We start from the raw sequence: 19,826 nt of genomic DNA, 5'->3' as shown, positions 1-19,826 counted from the left end.
CTAGAAGAACTTCTAATGCAGTAGAATAAAAGCTATTTTTTCCTGACCAGTTTAGTTGCCACTGGCACGAGTCAAACTGGGGGCAGGGGGCCTCATATTTTACAGGGCTTCTACCAGGGTTGTGACAGTTGTGTGTTCTTTTTGTAACTGCTGAAGATTTCTACACATCTGCAAAAAAACTCATGTAACCCCATTTTGGCTCAGCCCTAAGCATGTCCCCATTTTATTTATTTATTTCATTTATACCACAGCAGGGACCCAAGGCAGCTTACAGCCTTCTCCTTTCCTCCATTTTACCCTCACAACAACCCTACGAGGTAGGTTAAGCTGAGAGAGCGTGACTGGCCCAAGGTCGCCCAGCACGTGAGTGGGGATTTGAACCCAGGTCTCCCAGATCCTAGTCTGACATTCTTAACCACTGCACCATACTGGCTCTCTTAAACCTGCTACACAAGGTACCAGTGGAGAGTGCTGGGCTTGAACCAAGGAATCCTAAGATCCAAATCCCAGGTTATCTATAGTGTACCTTAGGTATAGCTGTTTGTTTAAAGGATGCTTCGATTGTTTGCAATTCTGGCATCTGTGAAGTCAAATGTAAAATCTACATTGGCTAGGAAGGAAATGGTAGATTTTTTAAAAAGGGGGTCTTTATGGAATGAGCAATGGCCACACGTTAGCAACATTAAGAAGGTAGAAGGGCTGGGGAAACAAAGTCTTTGCTGGAGACCCAGAGGCACTGCTGCCAGGCAGACAGAGGGAGAATCACCCCATGGGAAGTGAGGGTGGATGTCCCTACCCCTGATCATATACGGGGCCCGCAGCCTTCTGCAGCAGGGGACCTTACCTTGATGATGCCAACCAATGTTGTCTTCATCATTAGGATGCCTTCTGTGAAAATCGAGATAGCGTGTGTAAGCTTAGCAACCTGCAAGAGGAGAAAGAGATGAAAACAGGAAAGCGGCAACAGTTATGGGGGGGAGGGAGAACCACCACTGAAGAACCCCTCTCTTTCCTGTGAAACACTAATTAAGATCAGGGCCACGGTGCCCCATTTATATCCCAGCTTCCCATTCAGTTAGAGCCACCATGCCCCCCTTATATCCCAACTTTCCTCCCAATCAGGCCACTGTGCCCCCCCTTATATTCCAGCTTTCTGCCCAATCAAGGTCACTGTGCCCTCTTATGTTCCAGCTTTCCATCCAATCAGGGCCACCATTTTAGTTTGGGTCTTTGCCACTGGCAGGGGTCAAATTGGTAAGCAGAGGGCCTTGTATTATACAGGGCCCCTTAGACTCCAGCTCTCTATCCAATCAAGGCCACCATACCATAGCGTGGCCTTTAAAACTAAGCACAATTCCCCAGTCACCTGTCCATGTTCTCTGTCTGATGCTGAAGAAAGGACATAATTCAATGGCAGAGCACCTGCTCTGCAGGAAGAAGAAGAATTGCAGATTTATACCCCGCCCTTCTCTCTGAATCAGAGACTCAGAGCGGCTCACAATCTCCTAGATCTTCTCCCCTCACTACAGACACCCTGTGAGATGGGTGGGGCTGAGGGGGCTCTCACAGCAGCTGCCCTTTCAAGGACAACTCCTACAAGACCTATGGCTGACCCAAGGCCATTCCAGCAGCTGCAAGTGGAAGAGTGGGGAATCAAACCCGGTTCTCCCAGATAAGAGTCAACGCACTTAACCACTACACCAAACTGGCTCTCCATAAAGACCCCCTTTCTAAAAGAAGGGCCCCAGGTTCAACGCCCAGCATCTCCAATCAACAGGGTTTTAAGTAGCAGGGATGGAAAAAACTCCTGCCCGAGTCTCTGGTAAGTACTTGACAGTCAGAACAGAGTTGACACTACTAGGCTAGATGGCGCGAATGGCTAGATGGCCACACAGAACAAAGCAGCTTCATCTATTGGGCCTGTCACACCATTTAACAGATCTGGAAGGGTAGTCTTCTTGCAGCAAAATTAAACAGGAGTTGGGTGTCATTTTAAAGACTTACAGAAGTTATTCCAGTATAAGCCTCCATTATTCCGAATTCACCACTCCTACTTTTCTATTGCTTGTAACTTTAAGTATGCATATATATCTTACACTTCACACATTTGATGAAGTGAGCTCTACCTCAGAGAGCCAGTTTGGCGTAGCGGTTAAATGTGCGGACTCTTAGCTGGGAGAACTGGGTTTGATTCCCCATTCCTCCACTTGCACGTGCTGGAATAGCCTTGGGTCAGCCATAGCTTTCGTAGGAGTTGTCCCTGAAAGGGCAGCTTGCTGTAAGAGCTCTCTCAGCCTCACCTACCTCACTGGCTGTTGTGGGGGGGGGGGTTGAGAGAAGGTAAAGGAGATTGTGACCGCTCTGAGACTCTGAGATTCAGAGTATAGGGCGGGATATAAATCCGATATCATCATCTTCTTATCATTAAAGCTCTTGTTGGAATACTTTTTGTTTTGTCTCTAAAAGGGACTACTTGAATTCTATTTCTTGGACTACCATCAATCTGTTCAGGCTCACAAAACAGAGCAAAGTTTTGCCTCCTAGGAATCTTTGTTTTTAAGAACATGTTGTCTGGCCTCACATTTCATTACAAACAAAATAAAGCCAAGGTGCAATTATTCTTCCCCCCGGTATTCCTGGCTTCTTCAGTCTCACCTCGTATCGTGGGCCAAGCTGAGCATAATCTCGCAGTTTGTCTTTATCCAAGCGGGTCGGCACTTCAATGATATCATGCGTCTGCAGCTTAATAATCTTGAGAAGGGAGGTAAACATACTCTCCGGGATAATCTGCAACACCTTTAGTCAAACAATAAAAATAACAGATGGCTTTCTAGGGTAGAGAAAGAGAGTTGCAAAAGCAAACCATGGGAAAGGGATGGTGGCTCAGTGGTAGAGCATCTGTTTGGGAAGCAGAAGGTCCCAGGTTCAATCCCCGGCATCTCCAACTAAAAAGGGTCCAGGCAAGTAGGCATGAAAAACCTCAGCTTGAGACCCTGGAGAGCCGCTGCCTGTCTGAGTAGACAATACTGACTTTAATGGACTGAGGGTCTGATTCAGTATAAGGCAGCTTCGTATGTTCATATGTTCATGTCTGGATTTCACAAGCAATTTTGGGTGGTGCAGCAGTGGTGCATCTGAAAGCAAACTGAAGGTCCCCGCTTCTATCCCCAGCATCTTAAAAGGACCAGGTAGTAGGTAATGTGGAAGAACTCTGCTTGAAACCCTGGAGAGCTGTTGCCAATCTAAGCAGACAATAGTGACTTCGATGGACCTGTATAAGGCAGGTTCATGTGTACCTTTCTCACATAGGACACCAACTCCCCGGAATAATACTGCGAGACGCTGAGCAGGTCAGGGCTGTTTGCTTGGTTAATCCGAAGCAGAGGCATATCAAGGGCTGAAGCCAGCTGAAAAAGCAAAAGGGAGAGTGATTTCAGGCTGCTGTGCAGGTGACCTGGCCCACAGATCCGAGTAATACGTGCCCCGTGGCTTCCACTTGGATTTGGGGACACCCTTCAAACCTCCCTGCTTATGTCCAAGTGACACAATGTAGAGGGTGGGGCTGGCCACAATTGGCATTGCACACAGCAAGCTTGACAGTGCAAGGATCTTGCAATGCACTTTGGCTGCGATGTAAGGAGCTCTATCTAATTCAGAGAGCAGATTTATGAACTGGGGGTCTCAACCTTTTCTTTAAGGAGAGCTACTTGTGAATAATGAGTGATATCCTGACCATCTTCCAACCTTTGCATTTTTTGGAGCTTTTCTCATGTCTCAGAAACAGGACTAGGGAGAGCAACAGAAATGAAACTAAGCAGCACATCCCTAGTTCCAATATCATATTGCCAGTGGCCACACAGGAAAATATAGTACATTCTGTAAAAATACCTACACCGTTTTGGTTTTGTTTAAGAGTTCTGTATAGCTTGCTTACCTTTAAGAAGGTGGCTCTGAGTTTTGTTACCATAGATGGGTTGGCCCTTATACTTTCCTGCATGATAGAAGTAAAACTGGAGGAGGGGAGGTGGGAGGGGGAGATGGAAGAATGAAGAGATTGGTGATCAGATACAGCATTCTAAAACTGTTACTCTAAGCCTGCAGGGGCAGCCAAACTTGCCTAACAAAAGAGCCGCATAGCATAAATGTCAGATGTTTGTTTGAGAGCTGGAAGACATGGGCATCAGATGTTTCAGAGCCGCAAGGAAGGAAGGAAGGAGGGAGGGAGGGAGGGAGGGAGGGAGGGAGGGAGGGAGGGAAGGAAGGAAGGAAGGAAGGAAGGAAGGAAGGAAGGAAGGAAGGAAGGAAGGAAGGAAGGAAGGAAGGAAGGAAGGAAGGAAGGAAGGAAGGAAGGAAGGAAGGAAGATAGATGGGGGAAGGGAGGGAGAGGTGAAAATAAAGCAGCTTTAACTTTAAATGCATTTATTTATTTATTTATTTAATAGGCCTATATTCCGCCCTTTTCCCGTAAACGGGCTCAAGGAGGATCGCAACATATAAAAATAGCAATAAAAACCTACATATCAAAGTTAAAACACCAATTTGAAAACAATAAATAAAACACACCATCGGCGGACAGGGCACAGCGTATCAATAACCAGCTGCACTGTAATAAGCATGATGTCACCACAAGGGAGGCCAAAGGATGGAATAATAGGACGCCCGCTGCCAGCTGCCTTGGCTTGGAGAAATGATTTCAAGACAGAAATGCCTTCTCCAAGCCAGCTGATGGGGCAATGGGGGCTTTGAGAACCACACGATATGTGTGGAAGAGCCACATGTGGCTCCCGAGCCACAGTTTGGCCACCCTTGCTCTAAGGCCTGGCTCCCACAGAGGCAGCTAGCCTGCATGCGGGGCAGTCCCAGCTTCAGAAGCTAAGCGGGGTGCCCCTGGTTCATATTTGGATGGACACCACCAAGGAAGCTCAGGCTCGCTATGCAGAGGCAGGCAACGCAAGCCAACTCCGTCGGTCTCTGGCCTTGTAAGCCCCACAGGTTGTCATAAGTCAGTTGCAACATGACAGCATTCCCCCCTCCCCTAACAAAACCTGAAATAAACTACACAGACTGGAGGGAAGGGCGGGGGAGTCATCAAGAGATCGACTTTTCCAATGCTTGATGGAGAAGGCAGCAGTAACGAAGTAAGAAGTCTAAAACCACTGGAACCATACCTGTCGATCAGCTGCCAGGCGTAGGAAAGATCACCCACTATCTGCATGGTGATCAGAACCTCTTCTTTAATGTTGATGGTCCGGATCATCTGATGGAGGAACTTACGAGTGTCCGCAAGAAACTGGCAGACTTGGAGGTTGGATTCTAGTTGATGAAATTCTTGAACCTGGTGTGGAAAGACAAACCCCACAAAAGAACTAGAAGAGCAGTTCTATGGGATTTCTTTAGGCATGCTAAAATGCCTGCATGATAACAGAGCCATTTAAAGCCTTAACGTAGGAGTGTGTATGTCTTTCTTTTGGACTCCCTGATTATATATAAATGCCCTATGACAATATATCTCACAGGCCAGTTATTTCCTGCACACAACAGCTATTTCCTTTAGTATGCACTAACTAGAAAAATCAGGTAATGGCTAAATTGCATGAGATGTGCCTGCCAAAGCACTTTGACAATCAGCAGGATGAAAGAACACTGAATTACAGGAATGTTTATCCTCCAATTCATTTAACTTTTTATTTTTTTAAAGATTTAATTTAACAGGAACTACTTCTAAAGTTTAGTAGCCCTGATTGTCCAGACTAACCAAATTTTGTTGGAGTTCAGATGCTAAGTAGGGTCGATACTTATATGGGAGACCACCAAAAATGACTGGGGCTGCTATGCAGAAAAAGACAATGGCAAACCACCTCAACTTTTCTCTTGCCTTGAAAACCCTATGAGCTGGAAATTAACAGGTTTGCCATGAATCCACTTCAAATCTTTACCTACTTCTAAAGGAAGCTTCTGTTGATAGGTAGACAATATTGTTCTGCTAATGAATGAACCATCTGAGATAGGATCTGACCATCAAAGCAGGTACTTGGGCGATTTGAGAGAATTTCTGGGACAAAGAGAAATGAGCCACCTCTTTAAGGGACCCACCTTTCAAAGTGCAGTTCGTGGAGTCAAATGAACTGGGATGATACTAAAGCATTTCAGCTCTGATCTCCCTCAACAACAAGTGTTGGATACAAAATGGGAGGGGGTCTTCAGAGCCTTTCCCACCACTCTTCCACTTGCTCCGGCCACTATTGCCACTACTTTTACAAAACAAGAGCACGCAACCAGCAGTGATTTCTGGTCTCTAGCTTTGTAAACCTCACAGATGTTTATTACACCTCTTATATAGTGGTGCTGGCCTTATAAATTAAAACTGCTGGGCTTGACTTTCAGAAATTTCAGGCATCATTTAATATGTAACATTACAAAGAACCTGAAACAAAACTACAGCTCTGGATTACTTTCTGCTTAAGAGAAGGGACCAGGAGCTCAGTAATAGCATATTTTCTACAGGATAAAGAAGATCCCAGGTTTAATCCCCAGAATCTCTGGTTGAAGGATCTCAGGGTAGCAGGGGATGTGAAAAACCTCTGCCCTAGATTGTCATGAGCTGTTGCCAATCAGAATTGATAATATTGACCTTGAAAGACCAATGGTCTGATGTAGTGCAAGGCAGCTTCATGTGTGTTCAACTCTTGGTGGTACAATTCATAGAATCGTAGAGTTGGAAGCAGGGCTGCCATGTGGGAGTTGGCAAACTAGGCAAATGTCTAGGATGCCAGCTCCCAGCGAGGGCGCCCCCTCCCCGCTTGCGTCATCCCAAGCCTGGGACTTGCTTCCTGTCTGCAGTGCCTGCTGAACTCGGCAAGTGCTGCGGAGGGGAAGTGGGAACTTTTTCTTCTTGGCTTTAAGGGGTTGGGGGAACTCCCCCAACCCCTTAAAGCCAAGAAGAAACAGCGCCTCTCCTCTGCAGTGCCTGAACTTAGCGAGTGCTGCGGAGGGAATGCGCTGAGTGCCGGCATGAGTGCCAAAATGCACTGAGTGCCATCAACGGGGGGGGGGGGGGGGGGGCGTGTTGAGGTTTTGTCTCAGGCAGCAGAACCTCATGCACTGGGTCTGGTTGGAAGGGACTTTCGGGGTCATCTAGTCCAACCCCCTTGCACAGTGTAGGAAATTCACAAATACCTTTCCCTCCACATCACCTCCAGGGACCCCTGCTCCATGCCCAGAAGATGGCTTTTTTTTATTTACACACCATGCCCAGAAGATGGCAAAAAATCTCCAGTATCCCTGGCCAAACAGGCCTGGAGAAAATTCTCTGGGCATGTAAGAAATTCTCATGGCATTTCTCTGGGCATGTAAGAAAGATCAATGAGAGTTTGCTCAAGTAGATAAGAGGTAATGTACAATTGCATGAAGCTCATCTTCTTGCTGTTTGCCTTCTCACACGGTCATCTTAAAGCAAACTGTACCCTTCTAAGCCCACTGACTTCAATAGAAGGGTGTAACTCTTGTTAGACTGGTACTGTCAGAGGCCTCCCTCTGAGATGCCACTATGAAGTCAAAGGTTTCGATCGATCCTTCAAGTCTGGTCTCCTCCTTCCTCCCCTACCCATGGAATTCCTTCCCGTAAGAACGGAGGGCTGCAGGGCCAGATAATTCTCTTGAATGCAGGGGCATAGCACCGCGCCAGTCTGCATCTGGTAAAGCAAACTGTTTTATTTCAACTTCAAAAATACAGCGTCGCTTAATCTCCCTGTCTCACCTCTTCCAAAGCTTGTATCAACTGCACAGTTTTCCTGCCTGCCGCAGTTGAGTCGTCATAATTGAGAGACATGATTTGTTTGGAGATCTCCCTGAACCAGGCCTGCAGGTTTTCTGTTGAAATAAGAAGGGTGGGGAAAGGGGGGGAGGGGAGAAAGCTTTTAATCGCTTTCATTTTAAATCCGCATGCGAAAATACCAAACCCTCAGTTCACACACATTAAACTTCTAAACACAGATGAAGATTCTGACGGAAACAAAAAATGTTACAGAGATGTTTTACAGACAAGCTGATCCGCAAAAGCTAATGCTTCCGCCATCGTTTTCCAAGCTTTGGTGGGGACCTTGCCTCACTGTCCAAGAAAATGGAAAGTCCACTTCACTCTTACATCTGAGAAATGTATCAGTAGAACACATAAGATCAATGAGATCTTATGTGTTTTCATTCCCGACATCTCCAAAAAGGGTCCAGGCAAGTAGGCGTGAAAATCCTCAGCTTGAGACCCTGGAGAGCCGCTGCCAGTCTGAGAAGACAATAAGGGTCTGATTCAGTATAAGGCAGCTTCATATGTTCATAAGAGAAAAGATCACTTGCCCACAAAGGAACCAACCCCTGCATGAGTCCCTGCCCTGACTATTCCTGCTGCCCAGAGGGGCATACGCTCAGAGCACAGGCAAGTGCAGCTTACCATTTTTCTCCACTCTCGTTAAGGGTTTGACTCCTGAAAAGACATCGGCCAGCTCAGCCATCCGCTCCGACCCTTCCCTTTTGAAGCTCTCCCATTTTTCTTGCTTTTCAGACAGCATCTGCTTAAACATCTAAAGGATAGGCAGAAATAAAAAGGTCTGTATCAGTTTAACAGATTTATCTACCCCCAACTGCAAAGATGCAGCATAACATGCTGAGGGCACATGCTGATCGACAGAAGGGGGCTCTTGGTCTCTAATATACCTCCCTATGATTCCCGCGTCTCACTGAAAGTAAAAGAAAGTGCCACAGAGTTGGAGGTGTATTTATTTAGTCACATTCTTTAAAAAAAAATTAGATGTTTAAAAAGCAGTTTAATTGGACCTTGATGGACCAGTAGTCTGATTCCGTATAAGGCAGCTTTATGTGTGAGTTGTTCTACTATTTCAGGGAAGGGCTGTGGCTCAGTGGAAAAGCCTCTGCTTTGTAAGTAAGTAAGTAAAATTTTATTTGTATCCCGCCCTCCCCCGCCGAAGCAGGCTCAGGGCGGCTAACAACACAATGACCAATGGTACATTAATAATTAGAACAGTAATAAACAACACAATGACCAATGGTACATTAATAAAACAATTACATTAAGAACATTAAAACTGAGCATTAATTTAACCTTAAAAACCAGTTAGTGTATTAATTAAAACAAACCATAACATTATCATTGACGCTATATTCTAGTTAATGCTGATGGCGGATATTTCTTCGTTGTAAAATTATAATTCAGCTGTTCATAAAAGCTAATTTAAAGAGGGTGGTCTTGCAGGCCCTGCGGAACTGATCAAGGTTCCGCAGGGCCCGCACCTCCTCTGGGAGTTGGTTCCAAAGATATGGGGCCGCAGCCGAAAAGGCCCGTGTGCGAGTGTTCTGTAGTTTAATTTCTCTTGGCCCAGGGGTAGTCAGTCTGTTTTTTCCTACTAACCTCAGTGCTCTCTGGGGCTCATACGGGGACCTTTGCATGCAGAAGGTCCAAGGTTCAGTCCCCATCGTCTCCAGTTAGAAGGACCAGGTAGTAGGTGACATGAAAGACCTCTGCCTCAGACCCTGGAGAGCCACTGCCAATCTGAGTAGACAAGATTGACCATGATGGACGAGGGGTCTGATTTAGTATAAAGCAGCTTTGTGAGTTCTGATGTCAGGATCCAAGACTCAGATTTTGGTGTTTCTGCCTCAGGGAAGTCCTGACACATTTTTATTCTGTCCTACAGTTGAGCTCAGAACACTATTTGTGGTTCTTCCTTCTTCCATTTCATCCTCACAGGGCTTTTATTGTAGCAGGAACTCCTTTGCATATTAGGCCATACCTTCTGGATGTAGCCAATCCTCCAGGAGCTTACAGGGCTCTTAGTACATGGCCTACTGTAAGCTCCACGAGGATTGGTTACATCAGGTCTGTGTGGCCTAATAAGCGCAGGAGTTCCTGCTACAAAAAAAGCCCTGCTCACAATAATCCTGTGAGGTGGGTTAGGCTGACAGAGATTGTGGCCCAAAGTCGCCCACCCAAGTGGAGATTTGAACCTGGGTCTCCCAGATCCAAGTCTGGCACTCCAACTGCAACTTCACACTGGCTCAGTTTTTTGACCTCTCTGTCACTTGGCAAAGCGGCCATTTGCTTTCATTTAATGTGACATTGACAAACCGTTTGCTTCTTCAGCAGTTCAAGGGCCTATGAAAAGAGGGAGCTTAAAGAAAAAAAAATAAGATTGCTTTGTGCACAGTTCTCTCCAGTAAGCTCATCTGTTGTAAAAGACATGAAATGGCAAATATTCTGTTACCTCTTTCAGGATGAATTCAAACTGTGCTGTGTCCAGGAGAAGCTGGAAAAGGATCTTGGGGTTGTACTTAGAATCCGTTAAAATTTGGTCCTTTATTTGGCGAAGGCGTTTGTTGTTTGGATCGCAGGCTAAGGAAGAAGGGAAAAACAATTGCTTTTTCAAGAAGCACAGGAAGTATCTTGAAAGCTTGTTACTGTGAATGAACTCAGAAATTTTGGTCCAGAAGAGTCCATCAAGGCCAGCAAATCTGTTTCCGACCATGGCATGACAAAGGTCTTTGGGAAGCTTACCAGCAATTTGTGGAAGTGATGGGTCTTTCCCTTGCTGTCTACACCAAACATCAGAGTAATTCAAAGACACAGTGCTTCTGAGTATAGAGGTTCTCATTTATAGAATCATAGAATCCCAGAGTTGGAAGGGGCCATATAGGCCATCTAGTCCAGCCCCCTGATAATGGGCAATCCAAAGTTTCTATTTTAATATCCAAGAAAAATAAGGAGGGGAGAAGTAATTCATCTCCCTGAACATTGCTTCAAGTGGAAACAGAGGCAATTTTCAAAGCACTCTGTATAATGCGATGATGGGGGGTGCGGAGAGAAGAGGAAGGAGGAACATCCACTCCCCACTCCATGATGCCAGTTTGGTGTAGTGGTTAAGTGTGCGGACTCTTATCTGGGAGAACCAGGTTTGATTCCCCACTCCTCCACTTGCACCTGCTGGCATGGCCTTGGGTCAGCCATAGCTCTGGCAGAGGTTGTCCTTGAAAGGGCAGATGCTGCAAGAGTCCTCTCAGCCCCACCCACCTCACAGGATGTCTGTTGTGGGGGAGGAAGGTAAAGGAGATTGTGAGCTGGTCTGAGATTGGAGGGCAGGTTATAAATCCAATATCTTCTTCTTCTTCACCCTTACCTGTGTCTGCTGTGTGAAGCATCAGCCACCGGATCGCCACGTTGCAATCCCGCAAGCAGTTCAGCAGCTTGGGAATGTTATCTAGCACCATCTCCTCTCGCAAGCAGCCTTCCTTCAGAAGTTGTCGCACTTGGGAGTGCACACGCTCAGTGACAGCAGCGTACCTGCTTGCCTTTGGCAGAAAGTAAGTCCATGCATTAGTGCTAAGAGAGGGAGGGGGGCTGCAGGGAGAAGCCCCAGTCAGGTGAGTTTAAGTGGTTCTAAGCAGGAGCATGCTTCAGGCACCGTACACAATCTCAGGGATTTTTCACGTTGTAATTCTTTTAGATCTACTTTACAAAATACAGTCATCAAAAAGTGATTTCATGAGGCTGCAAACCCCTAGTTCAGGGGTCCCCAACATTTTTGAGCAGGGCTTTTTCTAGAGGAAAAGCCCAGCAGGAACTTGTTTGCATATTAGGCCACACCCCCTGGCATCATCATTGTTTCACGCAGGGCTTTTTTGTAGAAAAAGCCCAGCAGGAACACATTTGGATATTAGGCCACACACCCCTGATGTCAAGCCAGCTGGAACTGTGTTCCTGTGCGTTCTTGCTAAAAAAAAAAAAAAGCCCTGTTTTTGAGCTTCTTGGAACCTTTGGAATTCTGACACAAGGTGGTGGGCGCAACCACAAAATGGCTGCTGCAGGAGACGGAGCAAGCTACAAAATGGCTACCACAAGAAGTGGAACCAAACACAGATGGAGCCCAAATGCAGGGGAGAAGAGTGGTAGGTAAGAATACACTGGGAAATAGCAGTGAGAGAATAAAACAAACACTGAGGTGGCAGCTGCCCCTGAAGCAATGTTATTGTAATCTGCACAGCCAACCAGATCTTCAGCGGTAAATCAGAAGCTGTGCTTGGCAAGAATCCCACCCGCTTTCTAAAAACACTTGCCATGTGCCAAGAAAGGTGTTGGCAGGCACCACACTGGGGACCCCTCCTCTAATTTATTGCGGCCATCCTACTTTCCTGTTGCTAATATGGAGTGAATACCTTTTGGCATATTATTTCTGCTCTAAGGTTCAAGTGTTGAATGTCGTAAATTTGTCACACATAAGGCCACACGAAGAGTCGCACCATTTGTCTATCTTGTTCAGGACTGTCTATTTTGACTCCTACTAGCTCTTTAGGGACCGAGGCAGGGAACAGTCTTTCCCCAAACCTACTTCTGGATATCCTTTACCAGAGATTTCAGGGACAGAACCTGCTGGGCCTATCTGAACACAAAATAGGGGTCTTCCCAGTGGGTCACAGTCCCCTACATGGAAAGTACTTGCTTATAGGAAAAAATCTGCACATTCCTTGGCAGCAAATTATGTGCATCCTATGTGCACCCTATACATGAATGTTACAACTTGACAATCTATAAAAGGGTTATACTTTTTCTTTTTACACAGAAAACATTTCTGCATAAGGATTTTGCAATGTACAAGAAGGCCCCTTGAAAGCTATTCCTTGTCACTTGCCAGAAATATTCATGGGCACCACTGCTGGCATGTAAAAAAAAAAAATAATCCCACTTTGCTCGTGTCTTATGATGCAACTTAAAGCTAGAAATTCCCCACCTGCTCCTTGACGTTAGAAAGATCCAACGTGTAGTTCAGAGCTGTTTTTGCAGCTTTGTAGGGTTCCCAGGCTTCGGCTAGATTAATGCAGATCCCCATATAAATGCTGATCACCTGCAGGTGGAAGCAGAAGAAATGTTCCTACACAACCAGGTCACCTCAGATTCTGGGGGGAACTTCGTAGCTATCATCATATCACACTTTAGATTGGACCAGGGCTTTTCTTGTAGCAGGACTCCTCTCCATATTAGGCCACACCCCTCTGATGTAGCCAATCCTCCTGGAGCTTACAGTAGGCCCTGTATGAAGAGGCCTGTAAGCTCTTGGAGGTTTGGCTAAATCAGAGGTGTGTGGCCTAATATGCAAAGGAGTTCCTGCTACAAAAAAAGCCCAAGGCTGCACCAGGTGCCTGTATTTGCTCTGTAGGCAAACTCACGCAAGGCAGCCTGAGCTCAGGGTAGTATTCCTCCATTTTAACCTCACAACAACCCTGAGAGGTAGGTTACAACATGAAAGAGAGAGGGGGCTACTGGCCCATGGCCAGTCAGCAAACTTCCAGGAAAGAATGGGAATTCAGAACCAGAGTTCCCAGATCTATATTGACTGCATTTTATGTTTGTCAACAGCATAAGAATAAAACACAAGAGACTTAAAAGGGTGAGGGGGTGGGGAAAGACCAAACATATTCTTAGATTCCTAACTGATGAAGGGAGCTGAGACTCTATGCTGCTACTACACTCAAGTCTCTCTGTTACTAGAATAAGTATTTTTGCTATTTATACCCTGCTTTTTCCTCCATAGAGACCCAAAGTGCCTCATGTCATTCTCCCTGCCTCCATTTTATCTTAACAATAACGTGAGGTAGTTCCGGCTGAGTGTGTGACTGGCCTGAGGTCATTCAGCAAGCTTCCATGGAAGAGAGTGAGATTAGAACCCGGGTCTCCCAGATCCTAGTCTGGTACTCATATATATGAACATATGAAGCTGTCTTATATTGAACCAGACCCACGGTCCATCAAAATCAGTCTTGTCTACTCAGACTGGCAGTGGCTCTCCAGGGTCTCAAGCTGAGGCTTTTCATGCCTATTTGCCTGGACCCTTTTTAGTTGGAGATGCCAGTGATTGAACCTGGGACCGTCTGCTTACCAAGCAGATGCTCTACCACTGGGCTACTATCCCTCCCCATACTTCCTTCTGGTTGATCCCTTTCTCCTGCCCCCCACCCTTTGATTGGGTCCCTGTCAGGCTATGGAGACTCAAGGCCGTATTCATTGAAAACAATGTATACTTTATTGGAAACTCACGGCAAGATACAAAAGCTGAGACTAATACCTGAGGCTAGAGGTCTCTGGGTCTTATGGAATTCTACATCAAAGCATTTCGAAACAAAGTCTTTATTCTCATAACAAAGGGAACGAAGGTGCAAACTTTCACATGAGAGCTCCCCCTTCTCTCTCTGCCTTGGGGAGGATGCTGGCCAGACGTAGTATCTATTAACGGTCACATTCCTTCTCTCCTTTCACACTCTATACAAGGTTAACACTTCAAACAGTCTCCCTTTGATATGCATGTTAGTTACAGTAGAACAAAAGGTTTGGGGATAGTATGGAGAGTCCATTTGGTTAGTATTTTATAATTTTCAGCATATAAGAGTCACAGAGCCTGACAGTCCCTCAGCTGAGCTCCCTTCCTTGCTCCCCCCCATCTCTGTCACTATACTACACTGTACTCCAGTCACTATATTACACTGGCTCCAGTAGCCAGTATTACAAGAATAATGCTTACCCAATTATCTGGAAAATATTTGTCCACTATCTCTCTCATTTTTGCTTGCTGAGTATGAAGAATGGTTGGGTCAAAATACAGCAAGACATACAACATGGCCGCCTGAGTCGCAAGCGCAGTGCTGCGGTGTTCTGGTAATGGATAGGCAGAAACCTGGAACAGGAGGGGAATAATGATAGGAGGGAGTTAAAAAAGAAAACAGGTACCACACATTGTAAGAGTACAGCCCTTATGGCACAGGCAAAGCCTCGTTTTCTGTGCTTTATCTCCCACAGCATGCCTAGACCTACCTGGTTATATATGTCATCTGACCTCAGGCGGCCAATGACCATGCTGATAAAGGTTTCACTGATGGGCACCCTGCTGAAGTAACTCTCAGGATAGTTCGGTGGCCTCTTGGCTCCTGGCTGGCTCGAATAGCCGGTGCTCCGAAGCAGCTTACATATGTCATCCATGTTGGAGTCAGCGGAACGAGCGGCACTGGATGGTAAATGGAGGAAGCCATTTTAGAAAGGAAAAACTGGCAACCAAGAAAAAGAGACTCCAACAAAATGCTAACAACTCTTATGCCAGGTATGTTGATATTATCTGCAGCTAATGAGGTAAAGAGTGGAAGGGCTAAGTCTCTAAAGCTCAACTGAATTTACTTGGTGACCTTAAGAATTTTCTCTTTCTCCCTTCTGCAATGAAATGGCCCACCTTACAAGACAGTTGTAAAGACTAATGATATCATTTGTTTCGGAGTTCTCAGAATATAGCGCTTTGAATGCAGCTGTTTTCCAGTTTGTAAGCTGCCTCAAACATTGTGGGTGAATAAATATGATTATACTTAAAAACACTCTATAAATGTGAAAAAAATATTAGATGCCTGTCATCGCAACAGGTAACCCATGTCAGTGATGATACACACATTGCAAGGCCCTCAGAGAATGGTGACTGCAAAAACATTTATTTTCACTCGGGTTTTAATTTTTTTCTTAGCTGTACTTATGGTCTGAGGGCCACTGTACAGATATCATTTGAAGTGGCTGAAAGCTGTTCTGTGGGTGTTATGGATTGGTTGATCAATGCCATCAAGTCACAGCTGACTGACGGCGACTCCATAGGGCTGTCAAAGTAAGAGATAAATGGAAGCGGTTTGCCATTGCCTGCCTCTGTGTAGCAATCCTGGACTTCCTTGGTGGTCTCCCTTCCAAGTACTAACCAGGATCGACCTTGCTTAGGTTTTGAGATCTGACAAGATTGGGCTAGCTTGCGCCATCCGGGTGAGGGCTGGTTTTATAGTCCATTTCAATAATAACGATTGCATCAGGTTTTACTCATTTTATTGCACCTGCTTTTACTTTGCAGATCTAAATTTAAAAAAACCCCAACATTATAGATTTTTCTAAATAAAAATAAGATGGAGATGTTAGCCCTGAAGCAAGCTGAGTTTTGGTGCCAAAGGAACCACTTAGCTCAGCTTGTTCTGAGCGGCCATTCAGGCCAGAGACAGGGCTTTTTTTGAGCAGGAATGCAGTTCCGGCTGGCTTGGCATCGGAGGTATGGCCTAATATGCAAATGAGTCTCTGCTGGGCTTTTCCTACAAAAAAGCCCCATGCGAAACGATGGTGACATCAGGGGGTGTGGCCTAAAATGAAAATAAGTTCCTGCTGGGCTTTTCCTACAAAAAAAGTCCTGGGCAGAGATATACCAGCAAGTTAGCCACCACGTCTGAATATGACATCATTGGGACGGAGGTTAAATTGGCTCCCTACTCAACCCAATGAATCTGAAGTCTGCTGACTTCTATCTGCATAGACGGGTGTCAGGAACTGGTTACACTGACTGAAGTGTCACAAAATGTTCAGAACCAGCTCTTCCTTTCTTCCTTCCTTCCATCCTCTCTCTCTCAAACACACACACATGCACAAATTCATAACTGATACAATGGCAGGGCAGAATCCTGCAGCTCCTCTCCAGAGTCCTTCCTTTCTGTAAGACCACTTGCTTCTCTTTCAGTGACACCCTCGCCAGAATGGAGAACCAGGATGAGGAGAAAAATACCTGTATCGATAGTAGGAAACCAGCATCCTCTCCCGGACTTCCCCTTCGATTTTCTGATCGATGACCAGCAGCATGACACCGTACAAATAAAGGGCTTCACACTGGAACATGAAGAAGGAAGGAAAAAACATGTTTTCTTCTGGTCGCATTCACAGCTAGGAGAGCCAAAGTATAAAAAGCTGCATTTTATAGCAGAGTTCAGCTGATGTGCAATTTCTTTAGGTTAAATTTTAGCATTTGTATTTATCTTTATCTTGTTTTTAATTGCTGTTACACTGTTGTTATTTTTATTGTTTTTTTTTAAGTTTGTTATACTCCACTGAGTATACTTGTTATTTTTAACTTCGTTATAGCCTTTTGAGTACTCATTTTCTTTCTGTGGTTAGGCTGCTTCCTCCTTTCTTGGGGGTTTACAGTGTAACTGATATTATGACACACACAGAGTTTAATGCTCACAGTTAGTCTGATGAATATACAGCTTCTTTATTAAACCAACCTACCTTCTTTGGAGTAAATGTAGACGATTATAATGAGCGGGAAAATTTGTAAAAGTCCATGCTAAGGAAAATGAAAACTGATGCTCATACTGGTGCTCTAAGAGATTATTGCAGGAACAACATCGTACCAAGGGGACCACCCTTCTAAGCCTACAGCTTTGACAGGTTTTAGCTCTGTTTAGGACTGCATTGCCAATCACTTCTCAGGTAGCAATCCAACAGGGTTACCATCTGCCAAGAGGACAATGCTCACTGCATCTCCACATGAGTTACTGCTTCCTTCCGATCAGGATGCACGCCAAGGAACCCAGGGGGTGGGATTCATTGAGCATTGTGTGAGCCTTACACACTCAAAAACTTATTATGTATAAGAATGAAACATGCCCCGCATTTTATCTCAGAGAATCAATATGTCTTAGCAATGAGAAAGGCAAAAACAGCAAGTTTGGTGTAGAGGTTATATGTGTGGACTCTTATCTGGGAGAACCAGGTTTGATTCCCCACTCCTCCACTTGCAGCTGCTGGAATGGCTCTCACAGAGTTGTCCTTGAAAGAGCAGCTTCTGTGAGAGTTCTCTCAGCCCCACCTACCTCACAGGGTGTCTGTTGTGGGGGAGGAAGGTAAAGGAGATTGTAAGCTGTTCTGAGACTCAGATTCAGAGTGAAGGGTGGGATATAAATCCAATATCATCATCTTCTTGAAAGAAGGTTCTGCAGGGCCTTAGGACTCTCAAATGGGAGGGAAGAAGGAACTGAGGGGGGGGGACCCAACTAACCTTCCAATAGTCCTAAAGTGGCTCATACATGTAATAGGTGATAGAATGGAAGGCAGCATTTTAGACTTCAGTTGAAGAAATGACATTTTGGAATATTGATGAATACTCCCTGCAAAAAGAAAACTTCATGGCCTGCTAGGCTAATGTTCTGTCTACAGGGGGGTCTTTAAAAAAAAAAAAACTACACAAAAGGGCATTTAAAGCTGCAGTTTGAATTGGTGGCGCTGATCTTGCCAGCTTCATTCTTCAGCACGTGGAAGTCTGGCCTAGAAATCCACAGAGTCCATGACTGCATAGGAGCTCCAGTGCTTACCAGGAGCTGCTTTCCATCTTCATTAAGCAGCACTGTTTCCAAGGTCTGCTGTATATAGATTCCTTCATTGAGGTCATCCAAGTACCTAATAAATGGTAACCAAATCCAAGTTAAGCTTCTGGGGACAGAAGAGTGGAAAAGTGGCACTGCAAATCGTATGGAATTGGCTTCCCCCCCCTTCCATCTTTCTTTTATTGTCATTGCAATATAGTTACATCAATGGATTAAAGCATGCATACATATAGTATACAATCTACAATTACAACAGCTCATAAATATATCAACTCATTATAGACAGAGTTGGTTGGTATTATATCTATTAGATATGCAATTACTGAATACCACTGTTCGACAATTTTCTTTTCGTATAAGGAAGGTGAAACATGGAAAATTGAATATGTGAGTTTACTGAGAATAATAAAGTCCCAGATCTTATTTTTCCAGTTATGTAGTGAAGGTATTATGGAGTTTTTCCAACTGAAGGCTAAAAGCGTCTTCGCAATAGAAAATAAAATCAAAGTAATTTCCCTTTTTCTCTTTTCTATTCCAGAGCGTGACCAAATTGGCTTCTATACCATGATTTTTAAAAAAAAAGTTGACAGGCAAGAGAACAGGATTCATGAGAACATGTTAGCAAGAAGGTGAAGGCCAGACCTTAATAGACCAATGGATTGACTCAGGATAAAGCAGTTTCACTATATTCATCTAATCCAGGGATAGCCAAACTTGCTTAAGAGTCACAAAGAATAAACATCAGATGTCTGAGAACTGGAAGGAAGGGAAGAAGGAAGGATGATAGATGGTGGGAGAGAGAGATGGAAAGAAAGCAACTTTAACTTTAAATGCATTCTCCAAGCTGCTGGCTGGCTTGGAAAAGCGATTTAAAGAGAGAAATACCTTCTCCAGGCCAGCCAACAAGGCAGTGGGGGATTCAAGAGCCACACAATATGTGTGAAAGAGCCACATGTGACTCCCCAGCTGCAGTTTGGCCACCCCCAATCTAATCTCTACCACAAATTCATTTTATTGTCTTAGGAAAGAAATCCTCTTTCAGTCCCACCTCCCATCAGCAGTATGGTAAAAATACTGACCTCTCTTATAACACTGTTGCAAGGGTTACCAGATTAAGTGCTTCACACTGAACAGAGTATTTTATTTATGTTCAATATTATTAACCATCACCACTGAGAATTAAGCCCTGTGGATGTCAGTAGAATCTACTGGACATAAATGGATTTAGGATCACAGACTTTGCCCTTATTTAAATATTCCAAAATTTTTATGACCCACTCTTTCCTGCAGTTTGAGATAACTTTACAAATCAGTAAAACGCCGATAATTTTTGTGTGGAAATAAGTGTCCAGGTGAGGAGTAAGGAAATCACAGTTATTAAGCAACTATTTTACCTGTTTAAATCAACTATATATTTATGGACACTCTGGAAAGCCAAATAAAATCTGGTCAAGATTTCAATGTTGTTTTCACGAAATTCATCATCTAAATCGAGGAGTTCAGGCTTGGTTTCCAGCTTTCCCTCACATGCCTCAGGCCCCTGAGAAGAAGAAACCATCATTTTAGAGCATTATCTCCACCCCTAAACCAGTTTATTAATTTTCTGAATA

General features: G+C 44.7%; 1 protein-coding gene across 1 annotated transcript in view; it reads right to left on the bottom strand.

The window, feature by feature from the left end:
* Nucleotides 1-19,826, bottom strand: part of WASHC5 (WASH complex subunit 5) — a 46,033-nt gene that overhangs the window by 23,689 nt on the left and 2,518 nt on the right. The window contains exons 3-17 of the mRNA XM_060243226.1: nt 19,611-19,756; nt 18,205-18,289; nt 16,620-16,720; nt 14,864-15,053; nt 14,574-14,726; nt 12,789-12,902; nt 11,181-11,352; nt 10,272-10,399; nt 8,444-8,573; nt 7,757-7,869; nt 5,169-5,335; nt 3,935-4,010; nt 3,297-3,407; nt 2,656-2,796; nt 845-925 (exon numbers count right to left, since the gene is read on the bottom strand). Coding sequence (XP_060099209.1) covers nt 845-925; nt 2,656-2,796; nt 3,297-3,407; nt 3,935-4,010; nt 5,169-5,335; nt 7,757-7,869; nt 8,444-8,573; nt 10,272-10,399; nt 11,181-11,352; nt 12,789-12,902; nt 14,574-14,726; nt 14,864-15,053; nt 16,620-16,720; nt 18,205-18,289; nt 19,611-19,756 — 1,908 coding nt within the window. The remainder of the gene's footprint in view (nt 1-844; nt 926-2,655; nt 2,797-3,296; nt 3,408-3,934; nt 4,011-5,168; nt 5,336-7,756; nt 7,870-8,443; nt 8,574-10,271; nt 10,400-11,180; nt 11,353-12,788; nt 12,903-14,573; nt 14,727-14,863; nt 15,054-16,619; nt 16,721-18,204; nt 18,290-19,610; nt 19,757-19,826) is intronic.

The sequence above is a fragment of the Heteronotia binoei genome, chromosome 7 (genome assembly GCF_032191835.1).
Source record: "Heteronotia binoei isolate CCM8104 ecotype False Entrance Well chromosome 7, APGP_CSIRO_Hbin_v1, whole genome shotgun sequence".
Taxonomy (NCBI): domain Eukaryota; kingdom Metazoa; phylum Chordata; class Lepidosauria; order Squamata; family Gekkonidae; genus Heteronotia; species Heteronotia binoei.
The sequence above is the reverse complement of the archived record's forward strand: the minus strand, read 5'-3'. Positions and strand labels throughout refer to the sequence as shown.